This window comes from Amia ocellicauda, chromosome 1 (assembly GCF_036373705.1).
Source record: "Amia ocellicauda isolate fAmiCal2 chromosome 1, fAmiCal2.hap1, whole genome shotgun sequence".
NCBI lineage: Eukaryota > Metazoa > Chordata > Actinopteri > Amiiformes > Amiidae > Amia > Amia ocellicauda.
Genome location: NC_089850.1, coordinates 32,072,996 through 32,085,908, shown reverse-complemented (window position 1 = coordinate 32,085,908; position 12,913 = coordinate 32,072,996). Strand labels below are relative to the sequence as shown.

Below are 12,913 nucleotides of genomic sequence, written 5' to 3'. Positions count from 1 at the left end.
TGAAAGACACATCATGTTTACTTCCCTTCACAATCGGAAGATGTCCAGCAGTGCCATCAGCTCAGAATTGGCAGAAAACAGTGGGACCCTGCTACACCCATCTACTGTCCGGAGAAGTCTGGTCAGAAGTGGCCTTCATGGAAGACTTGCAGCCAATAAGCCATACCTCCAACGTGGAAACAAGGCCAAGTGACTCAACTATTCATGAAAACACAGGAACTGGGGTGCAGAAAAATGGCAGCAGGTGCTCTGCACTGATGAGTCAAAATTTGAAATATTTGGCTGTAGCAGAAGGCAGTTTGTTCTCCGAAGGGCATGAGAGCGGTACACGAGTGAGTGCCTGCAGGCAACAGTGAAGCATGGTGGAGGTTCCTTGCAAGTTTGGGGCTGCATTTTTGCAAATGTAGTTGGGGATTTGGTCAGAATTAATGGTATCCTCAATGCTGAGAAGTACAGGCAGATACTTATCCATCATGCAATACCATCAGGGAGGCATCTGATTGGCCCCAAATTTATTCTGCAGCATGACAATGACCCCAAACATACATCGACAGTCATTAAGAACTATCTTCAGCGTAAAGAAGAACAAGGAGTCCTGGAAGTGATGGTGTGGCCCCCACAGAGCCCTGATCTCAACATCATCCAGTCTGTCTGGGATTACATGAAGAGAGAGAAGCAACTGTGGCCAACCTACCTGATGAGTTCCTTCAAAAACTGTGTGCAAGTGTACCTAGAAGAATTGATGCTGTTTTGAAGGCAAAGGGTGGTCACACCAAATATTGATTTGATGTAGATTTTTCTTCTGTTCACTCACTTTGCATTTAGTTAATTGATAAATATAATCTATTAACATGTCTATTTTTTAAAGCATTCTTACTTTACAGCACTTTTTCACACCTGCCAAAAACTTTGCACAGAACTGTATGACGCACTGCATCTGCTAGTTTTAGCAGTGCTCCTAATCTGACACTTTATGACCTCAAAACAAACAGCCTACATGTGGTGACCCAGACACAAAAGTGACATCAAAAGTTATCTTTCCTCTTATGCTGTAATAATTGTGCACAGATTAAAACTGTAAAAGATAGTGTTTAACCAAATGATAGTAACTAGAATGAAATACTAAGTCAAATGTTTTGATACCGAGAAGTTTAACACTTCATTTTTGGCCATCCACATCTATCCATTTATATTTTTAAAATCTTTATCTGGATCCTTTTATGCACCAACTATATATTATATACTTTGAAGATTTCCTTCAAGAAACTAATCTTTAACAAACTTGAAATGATTTCTTGACATTTTTGTTTTAATATATAATGTCTGAATGGAATTACTTTTGGGAGTCTAGCAAAAGTCTTAAAGAAGTAATTTCTTAACATTTAACTTGAACCATTGATTGCCTAATTATACCCTGAATTCTGATTTAAACCTGTAGTATACAATCAAGTGTATATGCTTTTTATTATTATTAAAGCTTGCTCTGTATGGGTAAAAAGAACTGTGACAGTTTCTGGAGTTAGATAAAAGGTTTAGGTACCAACTCTTACTTGCTCTTTGAACTCGTTCTATATTCCTATAACTGGGGTATGACTAGCTTTAGGTCTAGACAGTTTGTGGTTGTGCATGCTGTGTGAAAGCCTTGTGTGACTATGAGAAGGACCCAGTGGGGAAAAAAAAACACAAACAAATGATTGATAGAGCAATGAACATGTATATCATAATTTACAATTTGACAAGTTGCACATAAATAACAATGTAAACCAGTATGTAAACATAAGAAACAGTTTTTCCTCTAAAGATTTACGCCTCGAGCTGGGGAAACTTTGGTCATAGATCGAGAAAAGCTTTTAACTGCTTGCGCTGCTACATTCGGTGGCGCTGATCCTTGTAATAAATGCAGTCGGCAGGGAGACAAGTTCATCTTAAAGCTATCGCTAAAAATAATGGGTGAAATCATATCAAAAGAAAAAGCACTACAGACAGGTAGTGTGTCCAGAGAAAGAGTAGTGATGCTTTGGTCTGTGCTATAAATGAAAGCAATGGGGAGATTAAAACAAACATGAAACAAAGCTACAATACAGATCACAACTAAGAACCTAACACTTCATTATTTACACAAGCAGTATTTTCTCTTATTTGGTATATGAAAAAAGCTGAACTTTGGAAACTAGCCTCATGTCCAAAAACCAAAGTTCAGACATCTCCTTTTGGTATTGATAGTTCAAAGATTCTCTTTGTAAATAATGGATTCCCAGTTTTGCAGCCGACATGCTACATCTAAAAGGATCTCTCCTATTCTTTGGGCCGAGCTGAAAGCTGGACTTTAGTACATTTGGTTTTACTTTTCAAGTAGCAAAGCAATAAATATTACAGCTTCTCCCCATCGTCACTGGACACACGGATTGAGGTAACTGTTGTTGAAAATATACACAATGCCCTTTTGTTTTCAATTAAATTAACCATAATTCTACACAAATACTGAGGAAAAAGGAAAGTCTCACAAGGTAAAACAAACAAAACAAAAAAAACTACACATTTTTTTTTACACAAATGATCCCATGGTTCAACATTTTAAATGTCCACCTTTGGCAATACAAAAACCTGTTATTTTGTCCTTATTTTTTGCAAAACCCTGAATACTGTATACTCATTGTATACTCATTGTCACTACCGTATATTACTCTTTCATTCTTTCTTTTTAATAATCTTAGGGTCTTCCTAATGTGACAAAGATGTGCAGAAAGTAGGCATCTACAAAGAATGGCCACAAAGGAAGTAAAAAATAAAACCTATTCAATTACAATGAATTTTCCCATCATTGTAAACATTATTTCCAATTATTGCTTTTAACTATGACAAATTGCATAATAAATTAAGGAAGATATATCATTGAACAAAAAAATAATTATCATGGGTATATGATTGTCTTTAACACAAGTGAAAAAACAAAACAAAACTATAAATAGTCCTTGCCAACGCCTCTTTAAGCCCTGAGAATTGAGGTCCCCTGACAGAGGAAGCCAAGTTTGCTATGCAACAATGAAGACTATGTACATTGGATTGCTACAGGCACCCTGGCTTGCGAAAAAGTCATAAATAGGTTTTATGTTTTCTTCAGAAAGGTAGGCAGTCAATTTCACTGTTCCATGGGTTCTAGAGATTCCTGTTTGACCTTTATAGGTAGAAGAGGTAGTGGGCTACTGTGAGGCAACTTGATGACTGAGGCGTCGTTGCCGGGTTCGTACAGGCCGTAGCCTGTAGGCCGTAGCCCGCTGCCCATACTCTTGTGGTACGAAGCCTTGAGGTCCATCTCCCTCCAGAGCATGTTGAGGATCTGCTTCTCGACCATGCTCTCCACGTCCACGCTGTCCATCTCCTCCAGGCGGTCGGCATTGTCACTGATGTCGAACTTCTCGATCTCCTCGTTGATGTGGTTGAGCTCCTCCAGGGACCGGCTCCGGGGACTGGGGGCCGCCAGACAGTTACCCTTCAGGTGGACCTTGAGGCTGCAGAGGTGGATGTAGCTGCGGTGGCAGTGCAGGCACTTGTGTGGCCGGTCGCGGGTGTGCAGGCGCTTGTGTAGTTTCAGGTGGACGAACTGGGTGAACTTGGCCGGGCACAGCTTACACTGGTAGGGCTTCTCCCCAGAGTGGAGCCGCAGGTGGGTCTTTAAGTTGCTGGTGCTGCTGAAGCGCTTGTGACAAACCTGCAAGGAACAACATGGAAATTAAGTTAATTCCTTTCCTTTCTGCAACTACGATGCATCATGGGTCTCCATCTGTGTACTGTACCAGTTATGAAATAGTGCAGTATTGCTTTGAGCATAAAGCAGAATTAGTATGAACCTTGGCAAATCCATTTACAGACATCTTAAAAACACAAAGCATAAAATGTCCAGATGTGTAACCACTGTTACCAATTCATGTGAACAAAGCGATGCTGCATATCCTACCTGACATTCATGAGGTTTCTCACCAGTGTGGACCAGGTAGTGCTTCTGTAGGTGTGCTAATTGGGTGAATCCCTTACTACAGGTTTGACACTTAAAAGGTCTCTCTCCACTGTGAACTCGAAGGTGCACCTGAAGAAAGAAAGAAAAGAAATCTCATTAGGCTAAATGTTATTAAGGGGAAATATTTACGCTGGTTAGGTTTGGGACATTAACCAAAAAGGTGTTGCAACGCCTTCATATTTGAAATCCGACTGAAAGCCAAATATTGTGAGGGAAATAATGTTTTGATTAAATGGGACACAAAACGAGACTCACCTTGAGGTTTGAGAGCTGGCCGAAGGTCTTGCTGCAGACGTTGCACTCGTACTTGATCTTGCCGTTCTGTTTCTTTAAGGGATAGGGCAGCGTCTTGTAGCCGGTGATACTGCGCTTCATCTTGCTCAGGTTCATGGCTTCGTCGTCGCTCCGGCTGCCGGAGAGCATGGCTGAGGTAGGTTTGGTGGGCATGCCGTGCTCTGAGGAGGAGGCCGCTGTGCCGGCAGTGGGGGAGCCATTGTTGGGGCTGCATGGCTTGTCCTTCAGGCTGGCAGCCAGGCCGGTGGCCGAGAAGGCACTGTTTGGCGCTGGAATGAGGAAGTCCCTGTGAGGCTCCGAGGGGAGCAGGAGCCGCCGGCCTCCTTCAGAAGACAGCATGCCAGGAGGAGACGAGTGGCTCAGCATGTGCTGGGAGAGGCTGCCCCCCGACAGCAGGTTGCTGTAGAGAGGGTACATGCGTGGGAAGAGGCTGCTCACAGGTCCGGTGCCCAGCCCGTTCAGGCTGCTCATACCGTTGCAGCCCACTGGGTAGGGAGGTAACAGGTACCTGGAATAATGAGGGCTGACTGAGTTGTATGAATGTATGAAGGCGGGGGAGAGGTGGCCGGAAGGATTATAACCCGGGTACGGCCTGTAAAGTCCATTGGAGAACGGAAAGCCCTCCTTGTGTTCCTGAGATGAGGGGGTTGGGGGGGACAGCGCGAGGCCGGGGCTGCTGTGGGGGCTGCTGCTCTGCAGGCTGTGCTCTGGGCTGCTGCGGGCCGAGGGGCTGGGGGTGGCCGAGGACTGGATGGGCGAGTGTGTGATGTAGTTGGGACGGTCTAGACCGTAAACTGAGTTGGCCTTCAAGTACTCTTCGTTGATGGGAGGGCGGACAGGGTAGATGACTCGAGGGAAGAAAGACTGCTCGGGGCTGTGCTTTTTGGGGGAATCGTCCAAGGGCTTTGTGGGAATTGGCTGTGGTTTGCTGGGTTGCTTGCTCGTCCCCTTGAGGATCTCTGAAACACTGTGCTCCTTCTTCCCCGAACCCTTCTCGTGGTTACTGTCACCCTCCGTCGCATGCTGCTTTGCTTCCTTGAGGCTCTGCTCTGTAAGCAAAAGATATACATGGATTACTTCAATTATTCTTTTAAACATGTGATGCATGTGATTTTGTTTGACAACTGTCCTCTTGTAACATCTTTGGTGATGAGAAATACATTAAAAATCAAACATACATTTTCATGTTACTTCCACTTTTACGAGCACACAAACATCACTAGAAACATAAAAAAAAAAAAACATTTCACCCTCTGCCTTCTGCTACCTTATTATTTTAGCAGTATAAATACTTTTACTTAAGTACTCAAAGAAATTTAGCCAGACTGGTGTGGTGAACAAAAAATAATGCCAAACCACAATGGGCGGCTAACTAGCCAGTTATACCACTGAACGAGGAAAACAAGAGTTTGCTGAGGAGAGGAACAAAGCTGATGAGAAAGTGAGCGAGTGTTTAGCAAAACATCATGATTACAAGCAGTTTCGGTTGCTAGAGTAGAACATGGAAACACTCTTGCATTTATTTACATTGAATCATTGTGCCTAGGTAACAAAAATAATTATATTTACAAATAAAATGAGCATTCCAAAAACGTATTTACAGAAGTTGGCAAACAGATAACATCAAGTAAAGTCATTTAAATCGTTTTTTCAAAAACCTAAGTCCCTTTTTGTTTTTGTACTTTCAGACCAAGTGGCAGCACGCTAACTTGTACTTTAGCAGCTTTTGTCTGGAGTTTATGGTCCATTCCCTTGAAGTCCCATCAATAACAAATCTTGATGAAATTTCAAAAGGTTTTTTTTCTCTTGGGGGAGCAGGGGGGTGTTTGAGACTGAAGCATCACTCATGAGCTGTCAGTCAAACAGTTTCAGGAGGAAGGACTGCACAAGTGTTTCAAGTTGGCAGCTTTGTCGAGGACTACATGAGAAAACGGGCCATTCAGACACATGAAAGCCCCCTGTCAAGCATTTATCACAATGCATTAAAAGCAAACAGGCGTCGGTAAAGGGCCTTTTCACAGGATTTCCAATTGTATTTAAATGAAAGGTAAATATGAGCAGCTTTCCCTTCAACAAAGGATGGTCAATTTTACAAATGACCCTCCATTACGGCAGAATCACATTATATACCTGAATCATTAAAAACGACCAGCTTATCATTGCAATGCTCTGTTCAATAATAACAATACAAATCTACTGTCCACAGCTCCTTGCTCTGCAACTTCAAACTCTTTAAAACTACAAAGACTGTTGTCATCTGTAGCCCCTGATGATGCCTGGATATCTCCTGAAAGCACAGTGTAGCCAAACAATGGCACTGATTAAGCTACAGATAAAGTACAAAGGGCTGCAGGATCTTTTCCCTTCTTTAAGTGGAGTTGTTTTACTGCTACAGCATATTTTACTCACGGTAGGACTTGATTCTTACGGGATCAGTCAAATGCCTTTTACGGTTTTAACACCTCCGAACCTGTAAGCGCTCAAAGATGGAGCCAATCACACTAAGGGAACTTCAGTGCATGTGGCACTGCTCTCCCTCCGTTATCAATGCCTCTGGCAGAGCTAGCAGCAGTGAATAAACACAGTAAGTGCCACTATCAGCAAGGCACTGATCAGGCTAGCGATAGTGGACTTAAATCTCCTTAGAGAATTTGACAAAAAACAAACAGGGGCTTATCAGAAAGATATCAATCTGTCAGCACTGTTGGGCAGCCAGGAAGTTCAAGTAGTCAATGAAGTTTTTTTTCTTCTTTTTTTAAAGTGCCAAATAAATAAGATAGCTGGTGCAAAGAAGTGACAGCACATCCACCCTTGTACCCCTCCAAGCCAAAAGGCATATACAGCGCAATTTCAATAAACAAACAGCATAGAAAGGCAGAGTGCTCAGCTAAAATATCTTTGTCTGCATACAGGGTCGAGACCTTAATTTTCACAAACATTTCTCAACAGGCACAGCATCTTGTCCCCGTTTTAACTTTATAATAAAAACTATATTTTTTAGCATAAGTCAAATAGAAAACCCTTCACTTTTTGATAAGTTCTTCAATAATATCTAGCTAAAGACTGCAAAATATAGATAAGCATTTTCTTTCCATGCTACAAACTTTTTTAAAGAAAGCATCTTCCATTTATATTGGCATTGTTCACTTGCACACTGTGGCCCGTTTCAAAACATATTTTGCTAAATATTGCAAGGCAATGTAGGAGGTTACAGTCATCTCTTGACAGAAATAATACTGAGGATTTCTTCACTGCATGCGTCCGTTTCAAATTTTGCCGATTCACATTTTCACTCTTAAACTCCAGCAGAAGGCTGTATTGATATGATTGAGCAGGTGTGACATCTCAAAACACTCTGCTGTGGGGGAGCATTCATTCGGGTTTGCCTTTTTATACAAAGTTAATTCAGTGTACCTACAGGGAAAAAATCCCTTTGAACTCTGAAGAGTCACACAAACACAAACAAGACACGAGTAGATCTCGAATACCTAGAGAAAGAACAATCGCATATTGCCTGATATAGAAATTCAATCATGTTTCTCAATCTAACTCATTTCCCAGCTAGGTACTACAGCACCCATACAGAAGATATTTGTCTTTGCCACACCTTCAAGGCAAGATCTCTTCTGCTTTGTTACAAAGGCCTTCAGGACTGTTTTATTACCAGTTAAGCAACAATACAAAGCAAGTTAGGCAATCTTTTACAAAGAAAGAACATTTTAACTACTGATGGCTATGGCATTACACAAAGTGCACTATATAATTAAATCCCATTACTACTTCTGTTCAAAAGCCCTAACAAAAATACTAGTTTAAAAGGTTTTCCATTTTTAGGGGTAGAAGTGGAAACATGTCCTTCTTCTCAAGAGATGTTTTGCAATTTTAAACCTGTCTGATAAACCATTCAATATGCTGTTGCCTCAGGAACTCATGCAGGTTCGAAAGTACAAGAAACTCATGAAGACTAAATTGTCTCAGTAAGCATTGATAGTAACCAGACAGAGCATTTATATATATATATATTTTTTACTCTCCCCCCACTGCAGGTTGCTACACAATTTCCAAGCTGAATCCAGTTACAAATATTTGTTAATGCTTTCAATTGAAAAATTTCTAGGCATCCATTTTGTACCTTCATTAACTAGCTTTGCAATTACTTTGAGATGAACAGTACCACATTATTCTCTGTAGCACAACATTATGACAAGCACCCTATAACTCATTCAACACATAAATGCTACACACAGCTGAGTATCTGATGACTAAACATTTTTACAATCAAATGCACCTCCCCCACCCTTGTTTTTAATTTTGCCCAACAGCACTAACATAAACATTCCCTCAAAACCCTGAGGAAGAAATGAAGTTAAATGTCATTTACAAGTGTCAAGGTACTTACTGAGTTTCAGCATCATGAGTTCCCCAGAAGGCGGGTAGTGGAGGCGCTCTGCAAACTCGGGGCAGTACCACACTAACAGCTCCTGGTTGGCAGGGATGGGCTTGACTGTGTAGAAATAAATGTTCTTTCCATTTTGACAGGCGGCCAGGTTCTGCTCCTGCTGCGAGTGCGCTGGGTTCACATAGCGCATCCAGTTGCTCTTCTCCTCGTTAAACCCGTCCACAAAGTGGTGAAACTCGCCATTACTGGAATAGATCTGCAAATCAAACAGAGCAGGCAGTTGAAGTGAGGAATGCAAACCAGGAGGGGAAAAAAAAAAATCAGGAACAATAGATCTAACTCAAAGGAATAAGAAGTCATTGATTACTTCTGATTCTGAGCTACCTGTAAAGCATGTTCTTAAAATAACCCATTAGAATGGATTAAGAAAATAAGAAAAATAAACAAACAAAACATCAGGGAATATAGTCTTTTCCCCATATAGATGACCACATTTCTTATTGTCCTCTCTCTCAATCATCTGGACTAGCACTGCATTACCTTCTCCATCTTTGTAAATTAGTTTTGCATTGTGAAAAGCAGACGTCCTGTCCAATCGCACACTGATCAACAAGCCGTCTCGACAATCCTGCTGGCTTCGACACTAACAGACAAGTGGGTGCTACTACTGCTTTAGTTCTGAATGTTCTTATAAGTAACCAAAATCAAGTTGAGTCACCTATGTTACTTGACGTCACCCCTTCTCATACTGAATCTAGCCTCAGTCTTTCTTCTATTTGCAGTTTCCGGACGCCCCCATACAAGACTACCACAGCAATTCTGCAGCGTTTTTTCTCCCTCCCTCCCCCACTTATGTTTCCTAATATATTTTATTATTGGGAATTTTGAGCACTAGAAGCAAAGAGATGGTGGCATATGTCCCAACCTTGGGAAAACATACACAAAAGCAATCTAATACATATAAAGCCTCATCAACAAATTGAGATTTAAGAAATGTATTAGGAAAATGTATCAGAGAGGTGCTTACATCTTCCTTTTAAGCAACTATAACATGTTGTTGTTCACAGTTATTCTAATATCTCAAGGGTATTCCTTTTCTACATTTCTGTAATGAATTATATGGGTGTAAATCAGGCAACATCTCCCCTCATAATGGGTTAAGAATAAAGAAAAGCTGTGAAGCAGAATGATTGCTTCCTGATTCAATGTGGTGAAAAAGATCAGTGTGCAGGTCTTTCAGTGCAAAAGTAACAGATGAACAACTTTCTTTTCTATTTCTGCCGATACACAGCTTCCTGTAAATGGAGAAAGGGGGAAATATATGTGGTCTCTTCAAAGAGATCAGTGCGAGATACGTATTCTGTGGTGTCTTTGTATAAAAAAAAAAAAAAAAATGAATGGAACAAGAATAGTACAGGGTGTTAGTAGGTTTTAAAGTTGGGAGGCCCGGACGACTTTTTATCATCTTTTTTTTTTTTGTTTACTTAGAACATTTCATTTCCAGGAACATCTGCACCATTACACTACACACTGTACTTTAAAGGAAGTTGCTTTCTAAAGTTACTTAGAAAGTATCTTACATTTCCACTGCGTAATTTACTGTACTTGCCAGCACTATTTGCCACAGTTACTGAATTCTGAACTAATGTAATGTGGTCAAAAGGAAAAAAAAGAGAATGTGTACGTATGTATGAAATTCAGAAAAAATGGTTTACAATAAAATTACCTTGGCACCCAGTATTCAAATCTATGTCTTCAACTTAAAGGGATCAAAAGAATGCGGAATACATTTTTTTTTTTCCCCTAAGGCGATAGATTAATTTCTCCATATTTTTTCCATCTCAAATTTGATTCTAAGCAAAAGGCTATCGTAAACAGTACACCGCTATTATCATCATGCCGTTTCAGGGCAGAAGACGTTTTTGCCTGTAGAGAATAGTTCGAAGCCACTTCCTTGCTGAGTCAACCTGAGCTATAGACCTGTCAGCACCATGACAGTGACAAAGTACCTATTTTACTACTACGTCAAAGAGGATGCTGTAAAGCAAAACGGACATCTGTTTTAGTCGAACTTGTAAGATCACAACGTATCACAAAAATAGTCCTGTATTGTTCTTCTATGTAAGAGGTTAACCCACCTGAAATCATTTTTTTAATTATGTCAGCCTATGATGAAGTGTGGAGCAACGCAAATCACTTCAGCTCAGAAAAGCAAACCAAGACTTCTTGAGATAATTGCACAAACTTCCTCTTTCATCACTTGAGAGAGTGGTTTGCGAAACACTGTCAAGAATAGCCCTTGCAGCTTCTTCGTCATTCTACACCAACACAGAAACCTAGTTCCCAAAAGACCAGACGTTTACTCAGCTAAATTACCTTGCAAACTCATAAGAGTGTGCTAGTGGGGTTCTGTGAAAATACAGACGGATGCATACACAGGAAGTCAACCTCCAAGCTAGATGTGGGCAAGCTAGATGTAGAGAAGAGGAAGTGACTTTTTTTCTTCTTCTTTCTTCTAAGATTGAAAAAAACTAAACAAATGTTCTTGCGTCATCCTGGTGCTTTTTTTTTTTTTTTTTTTAAAAACACTTACCCTCCAAAAGTACTTTCTGTTTGCATTCTTGGGAACAGTTTCAGTCGTGTACATCTCGCCAACAAGGGGTCCGAAACGCGTTCCTTTTGGGATGTATTCCTTGCTTGCGACACCAATAACCTAACAATAAAAAAGAAAGTTCAGTTTTATGTACTTTCTATTCTGAAGTGACATCTCCATCTCTCGACGAAAACTGAATATTTTGGTTTCTTCTTCATGTTGGTGAGATTTAATCTTGCATCATCCTCCTACCTAACGTTAGATCTTGTAACAGATTTCTCCCTTATTTGGAGTTTCTGAATCTCATAGTAAAGGAAATCAAATCATGTTTTATGAGCAGCACATAAAAGAAAACAGCTACATTTGTTAGATTTCCACGGTGATCAGAAAGCAGCGTTCGACACCGCTAATGGCTGGCATTATAATTACACTAAAATGGACAAACTATATATTTAACTGAGTACTACTCAACATTCACAGTGGAATATTTCTTATTGCATCATGTGAAAATGTACCTCATTTTTAAAACCAATTATTATTTGTATATAGATAATGCAACACGTGATTCTTTCACTATCTGGTCGTGTATGAACCTAAAACATGAGGGTTTCCACAAATAACTAGCCTTTGAGAAGATTTCACAACCGAGTTATTAATAAAGACATTAAAACTAGGTTCATCATGGTACAGGCTTCCTCCATTTGTATTTTAAAACAAATTAGGACAGAAAATAAGACAAAACAGGAGATCTCAGCAGTTTATTTTTCGGTTATACGAGATGTAGGCTCTCTCATGTAATATTACATATATTGTTCTTAAATCCACGTCTACCAAGGGGAATCAGAAAAAGCTAACAAGCTTTCGTGGGGTATAAAACCTTGAATATATCAAACTGATGAGCCATTTACATCACTGTAAATAGTGTATGTTAATTCAAGTTTCTAATTAAATATTTAGAAAACGTTCATTCCTGAGATTTGCTCATGAAATGTAAAACATAAGTAATAGATGGACTAATCAGATAGTTTGCCTACTGATAATGCATAAAAATGATGGCAGGCATAACAAATTGTTAAATCAAAATGTAAGAATAAGAAAGGTAGGATACATTAAGTTTATAAAGAAACTAAATGTACCATTCCAGTAGCAGAGAATCAAAAAGTAAAATTGTTCAAGACAGGTTTCCATATGCATGCAGTAACAGCAGAATAAAGCCCTGAATACAGTGATAAAATACCCAACATAAACTAAAACAGGAAATAACTGCCAGTTGAACAACATTTCAACTACATGCTTTTTCTCTACTTCAGCGCTACCCCACATAAGCTTTCTAGTTGTATCTAACATTGTGGAAATGAGAGTGAAGAGAAAATGGTTCTGGCTAACCAGTCACCCCATGAATCACCACTGGCCCTTAAATGTAAACAGGTCACTGGTCTCAGGTAGAAGTCTTTAAATAATGGCCAGGTATCAATCCCCATGTACAGAAGCCATCTTTCAGAAAATCTGAGCTCTCTATCTAGAAAAGGTATCCGTCTCTGTCAACTCAGGTCAAGACCTGAACCCTCCCTAGTTCAGTCTGCTACATTTTTTTATTTCATCCTGTCAGACT

At 40.1% G+C, this 12,913-nt stretch overlaps 1 protein-coding gene across 4 annotated transcripts in view; it reads right to left on the bottom strand.

The window, feature by feature from the left end:
- Nucleotides 1-1,694: 1,694 nt before the first annotated feature.
- The window catches only part of LOC136748288 (PR domain zinc finger protein 1), a 34,273-nt gene continuing 23,054 nt past the window's right edge, over nucleotides 1,695-12,913 (bottom strand). For all 4 annotated transcript variants that reach the window (XM_066701927.1, XM_066701909.1, XM_066701903.1 and 1 more), the window contains exons 3-7: nucleotides 11,302-11,421; nucleotides 8,709-8,964; nucleotides 4,271-5,358; nucleotides 3,956-4,084; nucleotides 1,695-3,709 (exon numbers count right to left, since the gene is read on the bottom strand). In XM_066701927.1, coding sequence (XP_066558024.1) covers nucleotides 3,140-3,709; nucleotides 3,956-4,084; nucleotides 4,271-5,358; nucleotides 8,709-8,964; nucleotides 11,302-11,421 — 2,163 coding nt within the window. In that variant the 3' untranslated portion in view covers nucleotides 1,695-3,139. The remainder of the gene's footprint in view (nucleotides 3,710-3,955; nucleotides 4,085-4,270; nucleotides 5,359-8,708; nucleotides 8,965-11,301; nucleotides 11,422-12,913) is intronic.